This window comes from Muntiacus reevesi, chromosome 8, assembly GCF_963930625.1.
Source record: "Muntiacus reevesi chromosome 8, mMunRee1.1, whole genome shotgun sequence".
Taxonomy (NCBI): domain Eukaryota; kingdom Metazoa; phylum Chordata; class Mammalia; order Artiodactyla; family Cervidae; genus Muntiacus; species Muntiacus reevesi.
This window is the reverse complement of record NC_089256.1, coordinates 45,756,375-45,780,026: the sequence shown is the minus strand read 5'-3', so window position 1 is coordinate 45,780,026 and position 23,652 is coordinate 45,756,375. Positions and strand designations below refer to the sequence as shown.

The 23,652-nt window shown below is 39.4% G+C and overlaps 1 protein-coding gene and 1 non-coding gene across 4 annotated transcripts in view; both read left to right on the top strand.

Moving 5' to 3' along the window:
- HSPBAP1 (HSPB1 associated protein 1) overlaps positions 1–23,121 on the top strand; it is a 56,674-nt gene extending 33,553 nt beyond the window's left edge. For all 3 annotated transcript variants that reach the window (XM_065943023.1, XM_065943021.1, XM_065943022.1), the window contains 5 exons: positions 12,535–12,671; positions 13,986–14,157; positions 19,350–19,433; positions 22,203–22,313; positions 22,426–23,121. In XM_065943023.1, coding sequence (XP_065799095.1) covers positions 12,535–12,671; positions 13,986–14,157; positions 19,350–19,433; positions 22,203–22,313; positions 22,426–22,959 — 1,038 coding nt within the window. In that variant the 3' untranslated portion in view covers positions 22,960–23,121. The remainder of the gene's footprint in view (positions 1–12,534; positions 12,672–13,985; positions 14,158–19,349; positions 19,434–22,202; positions 22,314–22,425) is intronic.
- LOC136173822 (U6 spliceosomal RNA) lies at positions 6,692–6,798 on the top strand. The gene has a single exon (XR_010664302.1). It is a non-coding gene; the product is annotated as a U6 spliceosomal RNA (small nuclear RNA).
- Positions 23,122–23,652: the final 531 nt, after the last annotated feature.

The window sequence follows — 23,652 nt, the reverse complement described above, 5'->3', positions numbered from 1 at the left end:
CACATGGGCCAGGAATGGGAGTCATCCCAGGAGTCTATTTGAATGACTCTGCCTTGCCCACCATCAGATCGAAGTTCTAGAGTCCTTCATCCTGCCATTACGGGATGTATTTTGCCATCACAGCAGGCGGTTTACACCTCCGCACCCCCACCCCCTGCTCTTGCCTGTCACCACCACACACCCTCTGGATTCTCCTCTCATACAGGCTGATAGTCTTTGGACTCTCAGTCATTTTGCATTGAGCTTACATTTTTCTGTTTCACCTTGAGTGAAGGTTTGGATGCTAGTGTTTTCACAGTTATTATAATACAGCAATCAATAATACTTTGTATCTTTCCTTTATTAACATTTTAAATGTTTTCTTATAATAAATTATCCTTTTTGCAAAAGAAAGGAAAATGTGTCACTTGGCTCATAATTGTTAGTTGAGGATACTTTTTTTCCTCACGACCCTGAAAGAAATGCATTGGTTTTAAAAACATTCAGTAGATGCTTTCTGAATCCAGTCTATATCGATGTACCGTTTACTCATTTTTAAATGATAATTTTGAGGTAATACTTTAATAACCTTAATTGTGATTACTCCATGGAACTTTAATCCTAGACCTTTTAGAAATCATAGTTAAACTTTTAGAGTATTTTATTATATTTCTCATACCCTAACCCACCCTACATATTAGAGTAGTATTTTTTTTTAATTTATTATTTGTTTTTGGCTGCGCTGGGTCTTCGTTGCTTTTCATGGGCTACTCTTCATGCAGTGTTTGGACTTTTCATTGGTGTGGCTTCTCTTGTAGCGCATAGGCTGTAGATGTGTGGGCTTCAGTAGTTACAGCACTCAGGTTCAGTAGTCGTGGCTTGCGGGCTCTAGAGTGCTGGCTCAGTAGTTGTGGCACACAGGCTTATAGCAGCTTCAGAGCGTGTGGGATCTTCCCGGATCAGTGATCAAATCCGTGTCCGCTGCATTGGGAGGTGGTTCTTATCTACTATGCCACCGGGAAAGTCCTAGACTAGTATTTTATTATTCTATATTTCAGGTAAAACATAATAATAATAATATTTATCAATACTTGGTCAGTTTTCATTCCATTCCCAAAGAAGGTCAATGACAAAGAATGTTCAAACTACCGCACAATTGCAAAGTAATCCTAGCAAAGTAATCCTCAAAATTCTCCAAGCTAGGCTTCAACAGCATATGAACCGAGAACTTCCAGATGTTCAAGCTGGATTTAGAAAAGGCAAAGGAACCAGAAATGAAATTACCAACTTCTGCTGGATCATAAAAAAAAGCAAGGGAATTCCAGAAAAACATCTGCTTCATTGACTATGCTAAAGCCTTTGACTATGTGGATCACAGTAAACTGTGGAAAATTTTTAAAGAGATGAGAATACCAGACCACCTTACCTGCCTCCTGCAAAACCTGTGTGCAGGTCAAGAAGCATCAGTTAGAACCAGACATGGAACAACAGACTGGTTCAAAATTGGGAAAGGAGAATATCAAGGTTCTATACTGTCACCCTGCTTATTTAACTTCTATGCAGAGTACATCATGTGAAATGCCAGGCTGGATGAAGCACAAGCTGGAATCAAGATTGCCAGAAGGAATGTCAATAACCTCAGATATGGCAGAAAGCAAAGAGGAACTAAAGAGCCTCTTGATGAGCGAAAGAGCTGGCTTAAAACTCAGCATTCAAAAAGCTAAGATCATGGCATCTGGTCCCATCACTTTATGGCAAATAGATGGGGAAACAGTGACAGACTTAATTTCTTGGGCTCCAAAATTACTGCAGATGGTGACTGCAGCCATGAAATTAAAAGATGTTTGCTCCTTGGAAGGAAAGCTATGACCAACCTAGACAGCATATTAAAAAGCAGAGACATTATTTTCCCAGAAAGATCTGTATAGTCAAAGCTATGGTTTTTACAGTAGTCACATATGGATGTGAGAGCTGGACAGTAAAAAAGGCTGAGCTCTGAAGAACTGATGCTTCTGAACTGTGGTGCTGAAGAAGACTCTTGATAGTCCTTTGGATTGCCAGGAGATCAAACCAGTCAATCCTAAAGGAAATCAACCCTGAATATTCAGTGGGAGGACCGATGCTGAAACTCTAATTCTTTGGCCACCTGATGCAAAGAGCCAACTCATTAGAAAAGACCGTGATGCTGGGAAAGATTGAAGGCAGGAGGAGAAGGGGACACCAGAGCACAAGATGGTTGGATGACATCACCAACTCAGTGGACATTAGTTTGAGCAGGCTCCAGGAGATGGTGAAAGACAGGGAAGCCTGGCATGCTGTAGTCCATGGGGATCGCAGAGTTGGACACAACTGAGCAACTGAACAGCAACAGCAAAGTGCTTTACCTTTGTAGTCCTCACAGTAAACCTATGATTTAATAATATCCCTGTTTTAAGAAAAATGAGGCACCAAGAGATTAAGTAAACCTTTTTTTGAAATTGTACAACTAAGAAAAGAATAACCTAAGCAGTCTGCCCCCCAGGCTTTAACTGCTGCTCTGTATGCCTGCAGAAGGCTCGGATACATTACTCCACAGCTAGGACGAAGACCTTCTATCTGTGCTGAATCTTGTCTCACTCTGCCTTGGGTGAATCTCTAAACTGACTCCATCAGTTGTTCTGTCTCAGCCCAGGCATGGCAGCACTGTGCACACATGTGTCTTTCCTTAAGTGTGGGTATAAAAGACAGCCTTTTGGTAATGTGCTGGAATTCTATTTGAGCTCTTATACAATCTGATATTTTTAGTTGAATGAGTTTTCTGTCAGCTCACATTATGGTAATTAATTCTCTGGATTAGAACAGGCAAATCTGCTGTAAACAGCCAAGTCCATTAAGATTATATCATTTTTTTAATCTCAGTTTTCTGAGCACAAAGTCTTATGTTTAAGATACCTAAGTTGTTTTACTTTTACCACTATAATTTAGTCCCTAAATCTGACTACTTTTGTTTCAGGCTTTCTTCCATCTGTCTTAAAATGGTGGGTCAACATTAAAACTGATAAATTTGTAAATGTTTATTTAAAATAAACTCATTGTATGTGAATATAAATGACATTTTTATGATAATAATTATATTCCCCAATTTTTTAATGTTAGGAGAGTAGTGGCATTGTTTTACATTCTCGTAAGTCTCTTTAATGTCTGACATGGCAACCAACTAGTCAGACACAACTAAGCATAAGAGTTGAATAGAAGAAAGCTGATTTTTTTCTATATGCCTCATTCAGTCTGTTGCAGTTTGTTGATTTGTTTGAACTGTATGAAGAATATCTTGTTTCATATACAAATAAAAGAGAGGAGCATTTTGGCAACTTTTCTAGATAATTGTGGATTTTTTTTTTAATATTCCACCAAATTTGAGTTGTTTCTACCTCTAAAGAGTAGTCTCTTAAAGGTTCGTTAGTTACAATAATCTGAACCCATAATCAATGAACCCTTCATAGTAAAATACATTGGTCTATCTTACATGGAATGGATCTTCAATAGTGGTGTTATATAGATCTTCTAGATGTTGATGCATTTTTATATACTTCATTATTTTAAAAAGTGACATTTGTAAATAACATCACCATTCTTATCAGAAAAGTCTTTTAAGTTTTAGGAAGCTTTCTAGCTCATTTGTTTCAAGATACAAGTTTCCAAGATCATTTTTATTCTGTTCAGAATAGTTTGTAATTTCCCTTGTGATGTTTTTCTTTGACTTATGGATTACTTAAAAGTGTAATGTTTATTTTGCAAATACATGGGGATTTCCAGCTGTCTTTCTGTTATTCATTTCTAATTTAATTCCATTGTGTTCAGAGAACATGCTTTGATGATTTCAGTCCTTTTAAATTTATTGTTTTATAGCCCAGAATATAGTCAATCTTGATAAATGTCCCACGTGCACTTGACAGTAATGTATATTCTGCTGTTTTTGTTTTATGAATGTCAATTAAGTTGATTGTTCATATCTCCTGTATCTTTACTGATTCCGTGTATACTTGTTTTACCCATTATATAGAGATAGATAATGAAATTTCTAACTCAAGTTGTATATTTGTTTCTTTTTCATTTAGGTTGGTCAATTTTTGCTTTGTGTATTTTGTAACTAGTAACAGTTTAGGTTCATACACAAATAGGATTACTATTTACTCTTAATGGATTGATATTTTATCAAAATGTGGTGATCCTCTCTTTTCTGAGTTCTTCCTTTTTCTGATGTCTGAAATCTACTATGTTTAGTTTGCCTTTGGATAGTGAAAAAGGGGTACTTGCACTATGATTCCATTTATATAAAATTGTGTGTGTGCTAAGTTGCTTCAGTCATGTCTGACTCTGAGACCCTATGAACTGTAGCCCTCCAAGCTCCTCTGTCATGGGATTCTCCACTAAGATTACTAGAGTGGGTTGCCCTATGAACTGTAGCCCTCCAAGCTCCTCTGTCATGGGATTCTCCACTAAGATTACTAGAGTGGGTTGCCCTTCTGCAAGGGATCTTCACGATCCAGGGATTGAAACCATATCTCTTAGTCTCATGCATTGGCAAGGCAGGTTCTTTACAATTTATGGTGACAGAAAATAGATCTAAGAAGGAGGGGTAGAGAGAGGTTACAAAAGGTTATAGGAAAACTTTTGGACATTACCAAAATGTTTGTCATCCTGATCGTAGTGATTGTTTTTCAGGTGTATATGTAGGTGAAAATTCATAAAATTATACACTTTAAATATACACTGTTTATTGTACATCAATTATACTTCAATAAGACTGTTTAAAAAAATGCAATGCCACTAGCACTCTTCGGTTCCACAGCTTGACAGCAGCACTTTTATCACCATTGTTTTTGTGCCTTCAATGCAAATGTCAACACAGTGAAATAAGAAAATACCTCACAGATCACCTGAAATGGTCTCAGGGGTCCCCAAGAGGTCTGTGAATCATTTTAAGAATCTCTACATCATCCCTTCTGAAATTACTCTCTACTCTTCTAGTTCTGACTCCTCCTCTAATTAATTATAAAATAGTTTCTTATGAAAATATTGAAATTATATTCACAACCATTTCATGATTTGAAAGTGAAAGTTGCTCAGTCGTGTCTGACTCTTTGCGACCCCCAATGTCTATGCAATCCTTGGAATTCTCCAGGCCAGAATACTGGAGTGGGTAGCCTTTCCCTTCTCCAGGGGTTCTCAATCCAGGGATTGAACCCAGGTCTCCCACATTGTAGCAGAAGCTGCTCTTTACCAGCTGAGCCACAAGGGAAGCAACTTTAAATTGTGTAAGGGAAATAGCATTTAAGACTATTCCCAGTGTTACTGACACAACCTGTCTCCTCTGCATCTCCTTGCAGTCCTGGACCACAAGTGTACTCTCTTGTCTTCTGGCCTTTGCTCATGCTCTTCTCAGTTTCTGCCTATTAGTATTTAACTTCTTAGAGCCCAGCTCAGATTCACCCTTGGCTCAGAAGCCTTCTCAACCACTCGTACTTACATCAGCATTTAAGACTGTTCCCAGTGTTACTGACACAACCTGTCTCCTCTGCATCTCCTTGCAGTGCTGGACCACAAGTGTGCTCTCTTGTCTTCTGGCCTTTGCTCATGCTCTTCTCAGTTTCTGCCTATTAGTATTTAACTTCTTAGAGCCCGGCTCAGATTCACCCTTGGCTCAGAAGCCTTCTCAACCACTCGTACTTACATCCATCTGTCCCTTGCCTTCATCCCTGTATGTTTTATTTGGATTGTTATTTAAATAGTGCATGAGATAGAATGCCTGTATCTTGTTCCCCTAACAGCATTGTAAACTCTTTGGAAACAGTATAATATTCTATTCCTCCAGACTGCTAACATAGTGCTGAATATATAATGAATATTTGAATGATTACATAAGTATGTTTTTTCTTCCTAGTCTTACCATTTTTTGTTTTGCTGTTTCCTTGGTCTTTAGGACCCTTCACAGAATGTTTTAACTTAAACCCCAAATTCACCCTCATCCAGTTTTCTGTGCTTTCTAGTTAATCAATTGTAGCATTTGTCAATCTTGATAAGAAATTCTTAGCTCTCTTCAGCCTTGTAACTAGTTTTATAAGTGTTTACTTATAGCCTCTACTTATTCTTACTCCATGATAAATATATAATATTTATATACTGATAAATACACTGGAAAAATGTTTGTATTTTTGGAAAATATCCTATAGCCTTAAAGGTGGCCAAAAATTATGATTTTGACACTTAACTGACTCTCATTTGGCACATAAAATTGGTCAAATTTTTTTTAGCTGTACATCATATCATTGACTCCTGTAAGCAATGCATTTTTTGGAACATTTTATTCTCTACTTTGCCAGGAAGGGAAGGAATTTGTGACAGTAACATAAAATTTCTTTGACTCATTAGGTAAGAATGGCAGATGTTACATTTTATAACCATCTATAAGTATCATTGTAATTGAAGCTATTGTGGACTTTCCTGGTGGCTCAGTAAAGAATTCACTTGCCAATGCAAGGGACACAGGTTTGATCCCTGATCCGGGAAGATCTCCTGGAGAAGGAAATGGCACCCACTCCAGTATTCTTGCCTGGAAAATCCCATGGACAGAGGAGCATGACAGGCTAGAGTCCATGGGCTTACAAAAAGCCAGACACAACTTAGTGACTGAACAGCTACAACATTTGAAGCTATTAAGAATCAATATGTAGTGCTTGCTTTGGCAGCACATATACTAAAATTGGAAAGATACAGAGAAGATTAGCATGGCCCCTGCTCAAGGATGACACGCAAATTCGTGAAGCGTTCCATATTTTTAACAGACCACCAGTCCAGGTGGGATGAATGAGTCAAGTGCTCGGGCCTGGTGGGATGGCAAGACCCAGAGGAATCGGGTGGAGAGGGACGTGGGATGAGGGACTGGGATGGGGAATACGTGTAACTCTATGGCTGATTCATATCAATGTATGACAAAACCCACTGAAAAATAAAAAAAAATAAAAAAAATTAAAAAAAAAAAGAATCAATATGTAGCAAAGAGATTTGCCCCTAGAACATTTCCCAGGTAGATTCCAGTTTATGTTGTGATTCAGATTGACTGTGGAGAGTCAGGAGCCTTGTTAAGTCACCAGGACACAGAATCTCAAAATGCAACACACGGAAGATTAGTTCTAGCCTGTCTTGGACTTCATAACATAGTTAATGAGAATATGTTGAAATTGAGCCCGGTGGTTTAGTAATGTTCAAAGGCGCTTGATGGTCAGTGATGCTTTCTAATGAGGCAAATTGGATGTAAAAATTTGGGTATTTATTCAAGCCTATCTGTGGGTAGAGTTAATTACCTCTTTTCTGTTTATGTTACCTAAGGTAATTTTTTCAAGGAAAAAAGAGCCATAAGTACTGGCTAATTTATGGTGTTCATCTAAGGGGCTTCAGACAATAAAAAGAATCTTCCCACAATACAGGAGACCTGGGTTCGATACCTGGGTCAGGAAGATCCCCTGGAGAAGGGAATGGCCATACCAATTCCAGTATTCTTGCTTGGGAAACCCCCATGGACAGAGGAGCCTGGAAGGCTACAGTCCTTGGGGTCTTAAAAGAGTGGGACACAACTTAGAGACTAAACAACAACATAGTTAGTAATACTGTATTGTGTAATTGAAATTTTCTAAGAAAATAGAACTTAAATGTTTACACCAAAAAGAAAAAAAGCAAATATCAGGTGAAGCCTGTCTAGTGAGATGGAGTGGGTTAAGGTGTCAGAGAGATGAGAAGGGACTGGTCATGCAGGCCCATGATAGAGGGCATTTGGATCTAATTCTAACTGCAGAACAAAGGAGGGGACAAGACTTAATATTTTAAGATCATTCTTTTTTTTTTTTTTTAATTAATACTACTTTTGCTGCTTTGAGGAGAAGAGGTCAGACAGGCAAAGAATCAAAGTTCTTTGAGAGAGAGAGAGACCAAAAGAGAGAATAACCAGGTTGCATGTGGTAGGAACAGGGAGGGGTGTGGGGTGGAAGTGTCCAAAGAAGTGACATTTACAGTGGGTCCCAAAAGAGAAATGTGAATTGGGGTGTGGGTAGTAAGTAGACTGGCCATGCAGAGGCAACAACAGGAGCAAAGGCAGGGAGATGTGTGGTCCCTGATGGAAGAGCAGTAGAGAATGGTGTAGCATGGTCTCATATCCTGGAGAAGGGAATGACTGCCACTCCAGTATTCTGGCCTGGAGAATTCCATGGACTGTATAGACTGAGCGACTTTCACGTTGCTTCCCTGGTGGCTTAGCTGGTAAAGAATCCGCCTGCAATGCAGGAGAACTGGGTTTGATCCCTCGGTTGGGAAGATCCCCTGGAGAAGGTAATGGTAACCCGCTCCAGTATTCTGGCCTCATATCAGAATCTGCATCCCCTTTACGATTCTGAAATGCAGTTTTCAGGGAATATAATTACCTCTACAAATAATTTTTTCAAACTGTTAAAATACATGAGAATTTAAGAAGTGTGTGATTTAATGTGTAAATAATTCAAGCATGGCTATCCTAGAAGACATAATGAATTAATCAGATGCTTGTACCTTCCTACAAGGAAAAGGTTCAGTTTTGAAGAATTAAGATAAAATTCCAGTGACTATTTCCAATATTTCATATTTAACATCTTGAAATGAGGCTAAATAAGTGTATTTGTATCTCTACACATACAGTCACCATGATGAGACAGTACAAGCACAGACTGATACTGGTGTATATATTACCAACCCAAATGTCATATGAGTTTCAGTGCTGTTGGTGACTTATTTTTCAAAGTGGTGAATCGCTCTGAATAAAGCTGCAGAAACACAAAAATACAGTCCTCCCTCAACTTACTTAGTAACTGTTTCTGAAATTCAGTATGTATTAATACTAGGCAGAAATCCTTTTGTTTTTGAAAGGATTATATGAAATTAGAATTAGAACTCTAGTCTCAGATAACTGAGACTAAGATCAGTTTTTCCAGTGTTACAAATATTGTACAAGATAAACCTTTTTTATATTGTGTTGAGCTGCATCCCTCATGCCCATTCACTGAATACAGAGGCACCCCCGTCCTGTTTATTATGACAATCAAAAATGTCTCCGCATTTTTTAACAGTATTGTTAAAAGGACAGAACTGCCCCATAGTTTCCACATGCATAAAGTGGATATAACTACTTTCAGTTTCCTAGGATTAAATGAGATGATGCATATAAAATGTTGTGATTTGGGCCTGTCAAACCATATGGATTCAATAACCCAAAAGTGATAGCTTGTTAGCCTTTGAATATATAAATTTAATGGTAAATAGAAGAGAATTTAGGACTGGAGATGAAAGTTTAGGAGTCATGTATGTAGCTTGATTTAAACATTATAAAACAGCAGGCAGAAAGTTAAGATTCATTTAAAGAGGGATAAAAGTAGGGTTCCATGTCCTCCTAAAATCTACAAAGTCAAGGATAAAGAGATATGGCTAGGCAACAGTTCATAAGAAAAAGGCAAGAAATTCACAACTCTCAAGAAGAACCTGTGGGGAAAGTCAAAATAGGTGCACTCAATGTTGTCTTTTTTCTGACATTTACTTCATCTGACTCTTTCTCTGCCACTTTGCCCCAAACCCTTCTTCCTGTGGTTTTCCCAGCCAATTTGCAGCTGAACTTTAGGTAGTTTAGGTCACCCTGATCTAATCATTTCAAAATAATTTTTCCTTTTATAGTGATACTGTGTTAGATGAGAGGTATGGGAAGCCTTGTGTCAGTTTTTCATATGGTCACTGCCCCCCTCCCCACACCCAGTAGAACTTTCCCCTTGTGGTTTTTTTCTGAAGCAGTGCTCTAGAACAGTGTCTCACGTGGACTCAATCCACTGACCCCTGAAATTGCATGTGAAAGTGTGTGTGTGTGTGTGTGTGTGTATGCACGCATTTCTGTGAGGAAAGGGATGTTGGTATTCCTTAAATTTCCAAAGAGGTGTATCTATAAGAAAATGGAGGAACTTAAACCAGCCTCTTCTTAGATGAGGCAGATCCCTGTTTTCTGTTTTTGTAGTGCATGTCTTTCAGCTACCTTTAAATTCCAAATTGAGGTGTGATGAATTATTCACCAAAGACCAAGTTTATCGGAACCCTCCCTAAGCTCCCTGCTTTGACCGGGTGCCCTTTTCTTGTGATCTCAGCGTGCTTTCTGCTCACTTCTGTCAAAGCACTTCTTCCACTCTATGGACGGGGCCATTTATGGGACTATCTTCCATTATTAGATTTAAAAGGAGGGCCTGTTTTGTGTTAATTTTTTGTATCCCGAACATTCAGCATTATACTAGATTTGTAGTGTGCTGTGATGTGCCTAGTTGCCCAGTCGTGTCGAACCCTTTGCAGCCCCATGGACTGTAGCCCTCCAGGCTCCTCTGTCCATGGGAGTCTCCAGGCAAGAATACTGGAGTGGGTTGCCATGCCCTCCTCCAGGGGATCTTCCCAACCCAGGGACTGAACCCAGGTCTCCTGCATTGCAGGCGGATTCTTTACCATCTGAGCCACCAGGGAAGCTCAGATGCTCAAAAATGTTCTCGACCTGAACCACTTACCTATAATAAGCCAACATATTCTTCTTTCCCTCCCAAGCAACCAAGATTTTAAGCACTTACCCTGAGCCAGGTATTTCAGTAGGCATTAGGAAAACAGATAAGCTCCCTGCATGGAGCATATGTGCTGTGTCCAGAGGGGACATGACTTTTGCCAACTCCAGAGCTGCTGCATGGAACCATATGCATGTATAATAGTGCTGACTTTTCAAAAACTCCACCTTTAGTAACAGATATCAGTTATATGCACATATTCTGCTATCTTCATCACTGAACACAAAAATGAAAATGCTTTTTCTAGTCTTCCTTAAAACCATCTATTAAAATGTCCCTTCAGAATCCTTTCTCTTTGGGTAATGTTAGTGTTCTGCCTCTGAAAATAGAAAATGCAAATTGAAGATACTGTTAAAGTAGTGTCAGTATTTAGGACAACGTTCTGCACCTAAAAGTGTTTTTTATTTTGCTTTATTCTTTAAAATTCAATAGGAAAAATGCATGAGTCAGAAAATAAATAAAGCAAAACCTTTCTGTCTGATTCATTAGTGTGTTCTTTTCTTTTCAGCTTATACATATTTTAAGTTCCATGGATTTGAGTTTATGTCAAACTACATTTGTAGTTTTCCAACTTTTATTTAAAAACAGGAACATTCTTTCTTTAAGCCCAAATAAAATCAGGCAGAGCAGTTTATTGAAAGAAAGAAAACTAGACATAAGGAGTGCCAGGGTCAAAGTGCCTCTCTGTTTTAAGGTTTTTTAGAGTTCATGACTTTAAGGAGCATAGCAATAGTATTTCAAAATATATGCTGTGTCTCCCCCACCTGGACACTCTGATTTAGTAGGTATGAACTAATGTTCCATAGTAAAGGCATCTATAGTTTTAAACAACTCCTAGTTTGTCTAGGAGACAAACCTAGACAGCATATTGGAAAGCAAAGACATCACTTTGCTGACAAAAGTCTGTATAGTCAAAGCTGTGGCTTTTTCAGTAGTCGTGTACAAATGTGAGAGTTGGACCATAAAGAAGGTTGAGTGCCGAAGAATTGATGCTTTCGAACTGTGGTGCTGGAGAAGACTCTTGAGGGTCCCTTGGACTGCAAGGAAATCAGATCAGTCCATCCTAAATGAAATTAACCCTGAATATTCATTGGAAGGACTGATGCTGAAGCTGAAACTCTAGTATTTTGGTCACCTGATACGAAGAGCTGACTCATTGGAAAAGACCCTGATGCTGGAGGAGATTGAAGGCAGGAAGAGAAGGGAGCGATAGAGGATGAGACTGTTGGATGGTATCATCAACTCAATGGACATGAATTTGAGCAAACTCTGGGAAATAGTGAAGGACAGAGAGACATGGCATGATGCACGCCATGAGGTTGCAAAGAGTAAGACACAACTGACCGACTGAACAACAACCACCTAGGAGAAGCCTTCTTTCGTGTGTTCTTTGAGGTGCAAAAAGTTAATGTATTACTTATACCTTGAAATATCTACACTGTTTAGAGGGAATATGGATTCATGAGTTGAGCTTCAGAGATTTAAAAAAAAACTTCTATTTCCATTGCAGTCTCTTTTCCTATTGCCTGAGTCACTTTCCCCAGATATCCTCATAACTCTGTCTAATGTTTCTTGTTGGTCTCCAGCCTCTAAAAGGCAGGCTTCATTTGGGTGGGCATTTTTGTCTATTTTGTTCACTGATTGATCACATGCTCTAGGAGTGCCAGGCGTGTTGTAGGCAGACAGTAAGTATTTGTTGAATAACTGCTATTAGTGAGGTCATTCAGATATGTTATTGGTTAAAAAGACTTCTTGGACTGCTCTGGAAACCTAAGCTCTTCCATCTGTAGTGTTTTCTGTAAGAGAGTGGTTCCCATTGCCCCAAACCAGATGTGTAAGTGAAAATGTATAACACTACTATAGAGCAGAGTTGGTTGGTTCTTGATGGACTGTAACTTTATTTTCATAACAGGATGTGATATGGTCTGACTTTGGGTTTCCTGGAAGAAATGGACAGGAAAGTACATTGTGGATCGGCTCCCTGGGAGCCCATACACCCTGTCATCTGGACACCTATGGTTGCAACTTAGTATTCCAGGTACAAGGAAGGTAATGCATATGTGCATAGGCATGCCGGAGGGAGAGAGATAAATGTATGTGTGCGTGTGTGTCTGTGTGTCTTTGTGTGTTGCACAGGAAAAGCAGTGACTATGGGGTAGACAGCAGGACTCCCTGCTCCATTCTATCAGCATGTCTCATGACCAGGGCAAATCTCTTTACCTCTGGTTCAGTCTCCTCCTTTGTGAAATAAGGGGAACAGTATACACGGTGGTTTCTGTGTGCTGTGTCTCTCAGCCATGATCAGGATTACTCTTAGAAAGCTGATCCAGAACTTCCAGGCATCCACTCCCAATTCAGCTAGACAGGTGTCTGCTTAGCTGGCTCCTTCTTCCACTTCTTTGAAAATAAAATTAGACTGATAAGGTATTTCCAGCTCTGACATTCTAAACATATTCTCCCAAATGAGTCCAGTGGAAGGGAGCAGCTTTATCGTCTCTAAGGCAAAATAAGACTTTATACTTTCTAGTTTAAGAAGAGCAGTCAGCTATCTTGAAAGGATAAGACAGCTCGACTGTAACTGCCAGGGGTCACTAGAGGGCTTTAGGACTTATCTCAGAACTTGGTTCTTTTCTCTCTCTACGTCCCCATCTGTGGATTTCTGTCTGTGTCTTTTCCCTTTTCACACTTCTCCCTTCTTTGCCTCAGATATCCTCCCTCTGTTGGCTCCAAGTATTGATGTATCTAATGTTTTGTGAGTTAAGATTTATCACTTCCATTTTCCAAAAAATTTTAAAGTGACTGAAACATTTTACAGTTTTCTCTTTTTGCAAATTCCTATATTACACTACTTTTTATTGTGTGGCATCATTTGTGCATTTCTCTTCCTTAATGAATCAGTTTACAAATGTTTAACTTAAGAAATTTACAGTCCAAACAGGGAGAAGTCTGAAAACTTAACTTGATGGACAGAACCCTGACAGGTTACCCTGGATAAGATAAGAATACAGAGATTTGAGAGAGTGGAGGGAGGTATTATTCTAGGTAGCTCTAGCTGTAGGAATGGAAACAGCTTATGAGGAAACTGACTTGGATTTGAGGATTATCTTACAAAGCAGATCTTGTCCCTGCAAAGGGGCTACTTGGGACATCCTGACATACCCACTAGTTGCTAACCTACCTCCACCAGGTGTCTGCAGAGGAGATTCCAGCACCGTGAGAGATGGGCCAGGTGACCCCTGAGGTGGCTCCTGTATTCCTTCATGGATTGAATGAAAATGGGTGAAAACGGGCACTTAGCTGCTGCCTTCTTACATCTTTTGTCTCAAGTCTACAATACTAACTTGTATCTTTTTTTTTCATTAGGAAAAGATGGCATCTCTTTCCTCCTGAAGATACTCCTTTCCTTTATCCAACTAGAATCCCTTATGAAGAATCCAGTGTGTTCAGTAAAATCAATGTGGTCAATCCTGATTTAAAACGTTTTCCTCAGTTCTGGAAAGCTCGAAGACATATGGTTACGCTGAGCCCAGGACAGGTAATGGGAGCTTTAAAACATTGGTGACCTGTCAGTGGACACCCGGGCTATAACTTCTTTCAAGTCCTATGTCACGTGCCTCCCTACCAGTACAGATGACTGAGAGTGGCCCCTTCCCTGCTGCTCTGCTATTGAAAGCTAGCTTCTCCAGCGTAGGCTTCACACAGTCGCAGCTGCACAGGTCATGGAAGGGAAGTGAGAGGAGGGTGCATGGCTCCTCCTGCTGGTGAAGACGAGAATGGACTGTGGAGGAAGATCCAGGAGCTCAGTCCTTTTTATTTAGGTTGAGCACTTCTGAAACATTTATTCACAACTAATATCTGTTCAACAAGGTTAGAATCCAGGCACACAAACACAGGTTCAAGCGTATCCAGTTAGTGGGCCAGCAAAGGCAGAATGAACTAAGAATGATTTGGGGATTTAAGGTTTTTTTTTAATTGAGATATAGTTGGTTTACAATATTGTGTTAGTTTCACATGTATAGCATAGTGATTCAGTTATGTATTTTTTCAGGTTATATTCCATTATAATTTATTACAAGATATTGAATATAGTTCTCTGTACTGTACAGTAAATCCACGTTGCCTATATATTCTGTGTGCAGTAGTCTGTATCTGTTAATCCCCTACTCCTAAATTATCCCTTCCCCCATAACCAAACATGATACCCATAAGCTTGTTTTCTATGTTTATGAGTCTGTTTCTGTTTTGTATACAGATTTGTTTTATCATTTTGTAGATTGATGTCATATAGTATTTGTTGAGAATGATTTGCTTTTAAGCAAGAATGGATGCTGCTTTAGTAACTGACTGTCTCTGAAGTGTCTCCAAAGGTTCGGTGCTTAGTGCTCCTACCCAGTGGGGAAAAGCATCTCTACAACGCTGGCATGTACGGTCCGATATTTTACTAACATTTACCAGGTTTTCTTAGTCTCTTAAGGGGATTTTATTCCCTTGATTATCCCTCTTACCTGCCTGTGTTCCCTCCTTCCCCCCTTCTCACTGGCTCTTCCTGCCTCCTTTACACGCGAGTGCTCCAGCTCAAGCAGTCTGACTGTTTCCTCATCTTGTCAGCAGTCACTCCCCGTTCACCTATCCCCCCAGACCCTGACAGCCACTTCTCTGTTTTCTTTCTTTATAGATTTACCTATTCTGGACGTCTCATATAAGTGCAGTTGTGCAATCTGTGGTCTTTTATGTCTGGCTCCTTTCACATAGCATAATCTCCTCAAGGTTCATCCACACTGTAGAATGTTATTGGCTCTTCGTTCTTTTTTATGGATGACTATGTTCCATTACAAACAGCTGAGGAAAGAAGAGAAGCTAAAGGCAAAGGAGAAAGGAAAGCTATACCCAGTTGAATGCAGAGTTCCAAAGAATAACGAGAGATAAGAAAGCCTTCCTCAGTGATCAGTGCAAAGACATAGAGGAAAACAATAGAATGGGAAAGACTAGAGATCTCTTCAAGAAAATTAGAGATACCAAGGGAACATTTCATGCAAAAATGGGCACAATAAAGGACAGAAATGGTATGGGCCTAACAGAAGCAGAAGATATTAAGAAGGGATGGCAAGAATACACAGAAGAACTATACAAAAAAGATCTTCATGACCCACGATGGTGTGATCATTCACCTAGAGCCAGACATCATAGGATGCGAAGTCAAGTGGGCCTTAGGAAGCATCACTACGAACAAAGCTAGTGGAGATCGTGGAATTCCAGTTGAGCTATTTCAAATCCTAAAATATGATGCTATGAAAGTGCTGCACTCAGTATGCCAGCAAATTTGGAAAACTCAGCAGTGGCCATAGGACTAGAATAGGTCACTTTTCATTCTAGACCCAAAGAAAGGCAAAGACAGGGATTTCCCTGGTGGCCCAGTGGCAAAGACTCCATGCTCTCAGTTCAGGAGTCCTGGGTTTGATCCCTGGTCAGGGAACTAGTTCCCACATGCCGCAGTTAAGACCTGGCAGAGCCAAATAAATGTTTAAAAAAAAAAAAAAATTAAAAAAAAAAAAGAAAGGCAAAGACAAAGAATGTTCAACCTATTGCACAATTGCACTCATCTCAGATGCTAGGAAAGTAATGCTCAAAATTCTCCAAGCCAGGCTTCAACAGTACAAGCCATGAACTTCCAGATGTTCAAGCTGGATTTAGAAATAGCAGAGGAACCAGAGATCAAATTGCCAACATCCATTGGATCATCAAAAAAGCAAGAAATCCAGAAAAACATCTACCTCTGCTTTATTGATTACACCAAAGCCTTTGACTGTGTAGATTACAACAAACTGGAAAATTCTTCAAGAGAGGGGAATACCAGACCACCTTACCTGCCTCCTGAGCAATCTGTATGCAGGTCAAGAAGCAACAGTTAGAACTGGACATAGAACAACAGACTGGTTCCAAATTGGGAAAGGAATACGTCAAGGCTGTATATTGTCACCCTGCTTACTTAACTTATATGCAGAGTGCATCATGCAAAATGCCGGGTAGGATGAAGCACAAGCTGGAATCAAGATTGCCGCAAGAAATATCAATAACCTCAGATATGCAGATGACACCATCCATATGGTGGAAAGTGAAGAGGCACTGAAGAGCCTCATGATGAAAGTAAAAAAGGAGAGTGAAAAAGTTGGCTTAAAACTCAACTTTCAAAAACTAAGATCATGGCATCTGGTCCCATCACATCATGACAAATAAATGGGGAAACAATGGAAACAGTGGCAGACTTTATTTTGTTGGGCTCTAAAGTCACTGCAGATGGTGACTGCAGCCATGAAATTAAAAGACACTCTTGGAAGAAAAGCTGTGACTAACCTAGACAGCATATTAAGAAGCAGAGACATTTCTTTTCTGATGAAGGTCCGTGTAATCAGAGCTGTGGTTTTTCCAGTAGTCATGTATGGATGTGAGAGTTGGATCGTAAAAAACGCTGAGCACTGAAGAATTGATGCTTTTGAACTGTGATGTTGGAGAAGACTCTTGAGAGTCCCCTGGACTGCAAGGAGATCCAACCAGTCAATCCTAAAGGAAATCAGTCCTGAATATTCACTGGAAGGACTGATGCTGAAGCTGAAACTCCAATACTTTGGCCACCTGATGTGAAGAACTGACTCATTTGAAAAGACCCTGATGCTGGGAAAGATTGAAGGCAGGAGGAAAAGGGGACAACAAAGGATGAGGTGGTTGGATGACATTACCGACTCAATGAACAAGCTCCAGGAGTCGGTGATGGACAGGGAGGCCTGGTGTGCTGCAGTCCGTGGGGTCGCAAAGAGTCGGACATGACTAAGCAACTGAACTGAACTGACTGTTGTTCCATTATGTAAATATACATTTTGTTTATCTATTAAACACCTGGTGGATATTTGGGTTGTTTCCACTTTTTTGGTTATTATGACTAACACTGCTAAAAATACTTGTGTACAAGGTTTTGTAAGAGCATATATTTTCAGTTCTCTTGGGTATTCATGTAGGAGTAGAATTGCTGGGTCATATGTTAATTCTGTGTTTTAACTTTTGGGGGAATTGCCAAACTGTTTTCCATAGCAGCTGCACCATTTTACATTCCCACCAGCAATCTATGTGGGTTCTAATTGCTTTACATCCTCTCCAACACTTGTTATCTTCTTTTATTATTCCTGCATTGTGAGCCGATGCTTTACCATCTGAGCCACCAGCAAAGTCTATTGATATTATTACTATTATTATATTGCTACAACTATAGCCATTTTAGTGGGTGTGAAGTGGCTGCTAATTCTTTTTTGTCTTCTACTTTAATAACCAAATTCAATGAGTATTTCTGTCCATTGTATCAGTTATTTTACATCATGCTGTTTCCTGAATCCACCATAAACTGGCTCCCTCTCTTACCTCTGTACTGAAAGTAAACTCTGTGATAGGACATTCAGGACCTCCTAATGACTAAATCCAGTGGCTGTAGTGGCCATTTTTAGTGCCTAATTCTCCTGAAAGAAGCTCTCTTCCCATCTCCACTTGTCTGTAACAAGTGCTGCCATTTTGTAAATCCAAACCCAAAAGTTTCAGATCATCTCCATCTACTCTACTTAGCCTTTCACAGACTCTTGTAGTGAGTCTGGACAAATGCAGTCCTTCTTGGCTCTGCCCAGTGCTTTCGTTTGCTATTCCTTCCTATTTAAATCTTAACATTTAATTTAATAAGTGGACCATTGCAGGACGCTCCTGTCCTTCCCAGACTCTCCCATAATGTCACTATTTTAACCATCCACTTACTCTGAACTTCTCAGGAACTTATAATGCCTACAGGATATAAAATTCGGATTCTTTATTGTGAATTCAGGGCCCTCCACTGGCCCTAACCTGATTCTCCTGCTTTATTCCCCATTATTCCTTCTGCAGTGGTAAAACTGGCCTGCTTGCTATCCCTCGACAGTCCTACCTCCCTTGCCCACTTCCCCCTCCTGGCGTGTCCTCATTCTCTCCTAGTCGTGGTTCAAATCACACTCCCTTCATCCAGGTTGCCCCTGACCTCCCTAGTTTGTGCCTGCCTCTCTCGCCCCTTAACTCCTCTAGCACCAGTGTCCCCTCCTTTGATTTACCCTTATATAATGCCACTTTTCTCTATATTATTTTTTCATTGGCTAGATTTTATACCGTGAGAAGTCAGAAACTATGTCCTATATTTTTACATATGCCCTTTCTCAGAACTCATGCAATTCTTATGTGATGGAAAGGAGAAAGAGTTACAATCTCAGAATCCTTTACCGAGATTTGGATGCAGACAAAGAAGGTTCAGCATAAAGGAGAGTAGAGACTGGAGAAGCTGGTAATATCCTTTGTGAAAAAGTGAAAGTGTTATTAGCTCAGTCGTGTCCAACTCCTTGCGACCACATGGACTTGTAGCCTGCCAGGCTCTTTTGTCCGTGGAATTCTCCAGGCACGAATACTGGAGTGGGTTGCCATTCCCTTCTCCAGAGGATCTTCCCCTCTGAGCCACCAGGGAAGCCAATATCCTTTGTAGAACTTGCAAACTTGTTAATTTTTTTTTTAAAGGAATAAAAGGATTATGGGAGCTTTTTCTTATTTTTCCCTTTCCTAATACAATATTGCTATAAATTCATTTGAATTTTTTTCCTAACAGCTTCAATTTAGATCTGATTCTGACATAAAATGTTTTGGTTTTGTGCTCACCATTTTTTGTTTGGTTTTCAGGTTCTGTTTGTTCCCAGACACTGGTGGCATTATGTGGAATCCATTGATCCTGTCACTGTCAGTATAAACTCATGGATTGAGCTGGTATTTTCTTTTTCTAACAAATGTCATTTCCTTGCCTTTAAGATACACGATGCCTGTCTTTTTAACTTAATGACTAATTTTAACCAACACTCCCGTGTTACTTTGCTCGCTATGCTGTAGGTTATGGATTCTGTGCTCTGTTGGTGGATGGTGAGGTTGGGAAGCGGGCTTTTGTGACACTGTTCTCTTTCTTCTAGGGGCCCAATGCACCCTGACGTTAGTGAGCCAGGTCTTCTCCCTTGACTAGTGTTAGGAGAATTGTGTTGGGCCTGGCTGAATCTGCCACACATGTCCCATGTTGCTAGTCCCATCCCACACCACCTGGGCTGGAAATATCTGCTTCTTGGTTCAGGGTCCTCATTACTAATTGCACAATTCACAGTCCTGACTTACACATTTTCTCAGAGCAGTCTTTCAGTGCTAGGTTTTATCATTTTATTTCTGCCAAAGGCTTTTTCCCTCCATTATTCTGTGCTTAATCCTGGTTGCCTACTCCACTTGACAATTAGGATGGCTAACATCATGGTTCAAGTCTGTCTCTGCCACCTGAGGCCTTATTGCATCTGTGCATGCTTTAACCAGTGGCTTTGATTGCAGCCATGGCTGGTGTCTTTCATTCAGCATAATATTTTTAAGAATCATCCATGGAGTAGCGTGTATCAGTACTTCATTCTTTTTTTATAGCTAAAAAGTATTGTTTAGACATACCACATTTTGTTTATCCACTAATCAGTTGGTGGATCTTTGGATTGTGTCTACTTTTGGCTATTATGAATAATGCTACAGTTATTTGTGTACATGGTTTTGTGTGGATGTATGTTTTCATTTCTTTTGGTATATACCTGGGTGTAGAGTTGCTGGATCATAATGGACATCAGCCAGGGCAGACCAGAAGGCTGGAAATTCAGATGAGTTCAAAGTTGCAGTATAGAGTCCAAAATCTGTAAATCTGTAACAGGCTGGCAGGCTGGAAACTGGCTTAGGATTTCTGTTGCCGTCTTGAGGCAGAATTTTTTCTTCTCCAAGAAACCTTAACTTTTGTTCTTAAAGCTTTCAACTGATCAGATGAGGTCCACCTACATTATTGAGGATAATCTCCTTTTACTTAAAGTCAGCTGATTATAAATGTTAATCACATCTACAAAATGTCTTTACAGTGACATCTAGAATAGTATTTGACTAGACAATTGGTCACCATAGCCTACCCAAGTTGACTCATAAAATTAACTATCTGGTAACTCTAGATTTAATCTTCTGAGGAATTGCCAGGCTATTTTCCAATGCAGTGCACCATTTACATTCCCCCAACAAAGTATGAAGATTCTGATTTCTTCACATCCTTACGAACATTTGTTATCTGTCTTTTTTATTATACCCATCCTAGTGAGAACTGGTATCTCATCTTGGGGATTTGCTTTGTTTTAAGTTTAATATTATGCTTCTCATAGTCATCTGTGTTTCTAATATTCATCTCTGTTGTCACATGTAGCTGGTCATTCATTTTCACTGTCGTATAATAATATCCTCTAGTGTTAATGTACCACAGTTTATTGATTCATTTTTCTGTTGATGGATAATCGGGTTGCTTTTAGTTTTTTTTGCTTTTATAAATAGAGTATTCTTGTATATGTGTGCAAGAGTTTCTCCAGAGAATGTGTATATATATAGAAGTGGAATTGCCATCTGTAGGGTATACAGTACTCAAGTTTATAAAATAATGCCTGCATGTTTTCCAAATGTCCGTCAGCACACATTCCCACCATCAATGTATAAGATTTCTGTCAATTGTTTGACATTTCTCCATCATTTGGAATTATCAGACCCTCTCTTGCCAGTTTCATGGGTTTCTTGATTTGCATTTCCCTGATTATTAATGAGACTAAGCTTATTTTCATGTGTTTATTACTTATATAATTGTTCTTTTTTTGAATGTTTATCTTTCTGGCTTTTGCCCATTTAAAAAAAAATGAGTCATTTGTCTTACTGATGTGTGCAGATTCTTTATATATTTTGCAATCAGTTATATATGTTACAGACATCTGGCTTCTTTATTTCCTTTATGGTATCTTTTGATGAACAAAAGTTACTAATTTTAATGTAGTTTATCATGATTGCCATAGTTTATATTTATTGTTTTATCTTAAGATACAATAGATAGATAGATATTTAGCCTTAAGATAGATATTTAGCCTTCTCACTCTTGTGACCAAGAATGTTTGTTGTTGTTGTTCAGTTACCAAGTCATGTCCGACTCTTCGCAACCCCATGCACTATAGCATGCCAGGCTTCCCTGTCCCTCACCATCTCCCGGAGACTGCCCAGTTTTATGTCCACTGCATCGGTGATGCCGTCCAACCAAGAATGTTTATTAAAATTTTTTTCCCATTCCTCAAAAAATTAGCTTGTCAAAATAATCCTCTATTGGGGTTATTCATTTTTATGTGATACTTTTTAAAAGAAACTTTAAACATGTCAGAGAATGGAAAATGCTGGAGAAAATATCACAGGTGATTCATCCTTAAGGCCTATGTCTTAAGACAGGACCCATACTTAAATTTAGTTGGTGAAATATTCTGCAACTCTTTCTAAGTGGCAGAAGATAGTTAATATATGAAAATTGTGGTCTGCCAACAGCATATTCATCCTTCAGTAACAAAACTTATGTTGATGAAAGAACAAAACACATAATTAAGAGACTCTCCTCTGTTTTAAGCAGTGAGACCCAGAGACAAATGAAAAACTGTGTCTTCTTTTTCAACCTTGACTTAGGAAGAGGACCACCAAGCCCGGGTAGAAGAGGCAATCACCCGCATGCTTGTGTGTGCCCTGAAAACTGCAGAGAACCCACACAATACCAGAGCTTGGTTAAACCCAACTGAGGTAGGTCTCTTCCAGTTACTATCGTGTGATAAACCAACTCTGACAAGAACGTTTGTTTTCCAATTTATGTAAGTATGTATAACCATTTTAAAGAGTTTTTCTTTTTCCCTAGCTTGAGGAAACATCCCATGAAGTCAATTGTCACTACTTAAATGGAGCCATTTCTGCTTTTTTTAATCATTATGGAACATCTGAAGTAGTAGAAACCCAAGCACTGAGAACAAACAGAGAATACACAATAAAGGAGGAGTTAAATGTGCACAACCACGTGGAGGTAGAACAAATTGGTAGCCACAACTCAAGTTCAGAAACAGTAAAACAAGAGGCAGCAAGTCCTTTTGGCCTTGGTCTGGTTCCTGTCATACCAAGTTCTCAAGAACCATCTTCAGAAAGAGGAGGCATATTTGAAAACGATGGTGAAGAGTTTGTCAGCAAAAATGGAAAATCCTTTGGAAAACTGCCTAATACCAAGAGGCAACGAATGATGAGTGAGAGTGAGAATGCAGTTGTGGAACAGGTTGCTTCAGATAGGACTGGGGCCCTTTCCCAAACATTCGTTTCTACAGATGACTTGCTGGACTGCTTGGTGAATCCACAGGTAACCAGGATAGTGGCACAACTTCTGATTCAAGGAAAAAGTGTGTGATTCTAATAGAAAATGATTTTTTAAATACTGTTTTAAGAATATCTTTAAAATAATGTAGTTTTTAAATAAAAGATGAAACAGCAAAAGTTCAATTTGCACATACTTAAAATGTACTGTTCTCACCTAATTAAATTTTAGTCTCTTGCCACCTTCTGGCATACACATTGCTCTTTGGACAACCTGACTCTTTGTTGTTTGTATGCCTCTTTCCTCGGTGCCTTTGCCTTGCCTCTCCCATCTCATACCTTCAGCCTGTCTCAAATGTAAGCTCCTGGCATTCTCAAAAGGAAGTAGTCTCTGCATCAGCCTCAAGCAGGGGTCAGCCTGCTGCTTGTTTTCGTAAATAAAGTTGTATTGAACATGGCCATACCATTCATTTACATATTGTCTGTGGTGGCTTTAGGATGACAGTGGCAGATTTGAGTTGTGACAAAGGCAGTATGACTTAAAAAGCTGGAAAAATTCACTGGAACCCCTTACAGAAAATGTTTGCTAACTTTTTAATGGCTCAAAGGCATCCACCTGGTGAATTCTGTCTTTTGTTATTTTTTGGGGGGGAGGGACTGCAGTTGCTCATTTCAATAGGTATTTTTGACTCTATGTAGTAAGGTGATGTGGGACAATTTGTGATTGTTCTAGGTTGCCAACCTCTTAATTCAAATGCAGGGTGAATTCTCGCCTTGACCTGAACTG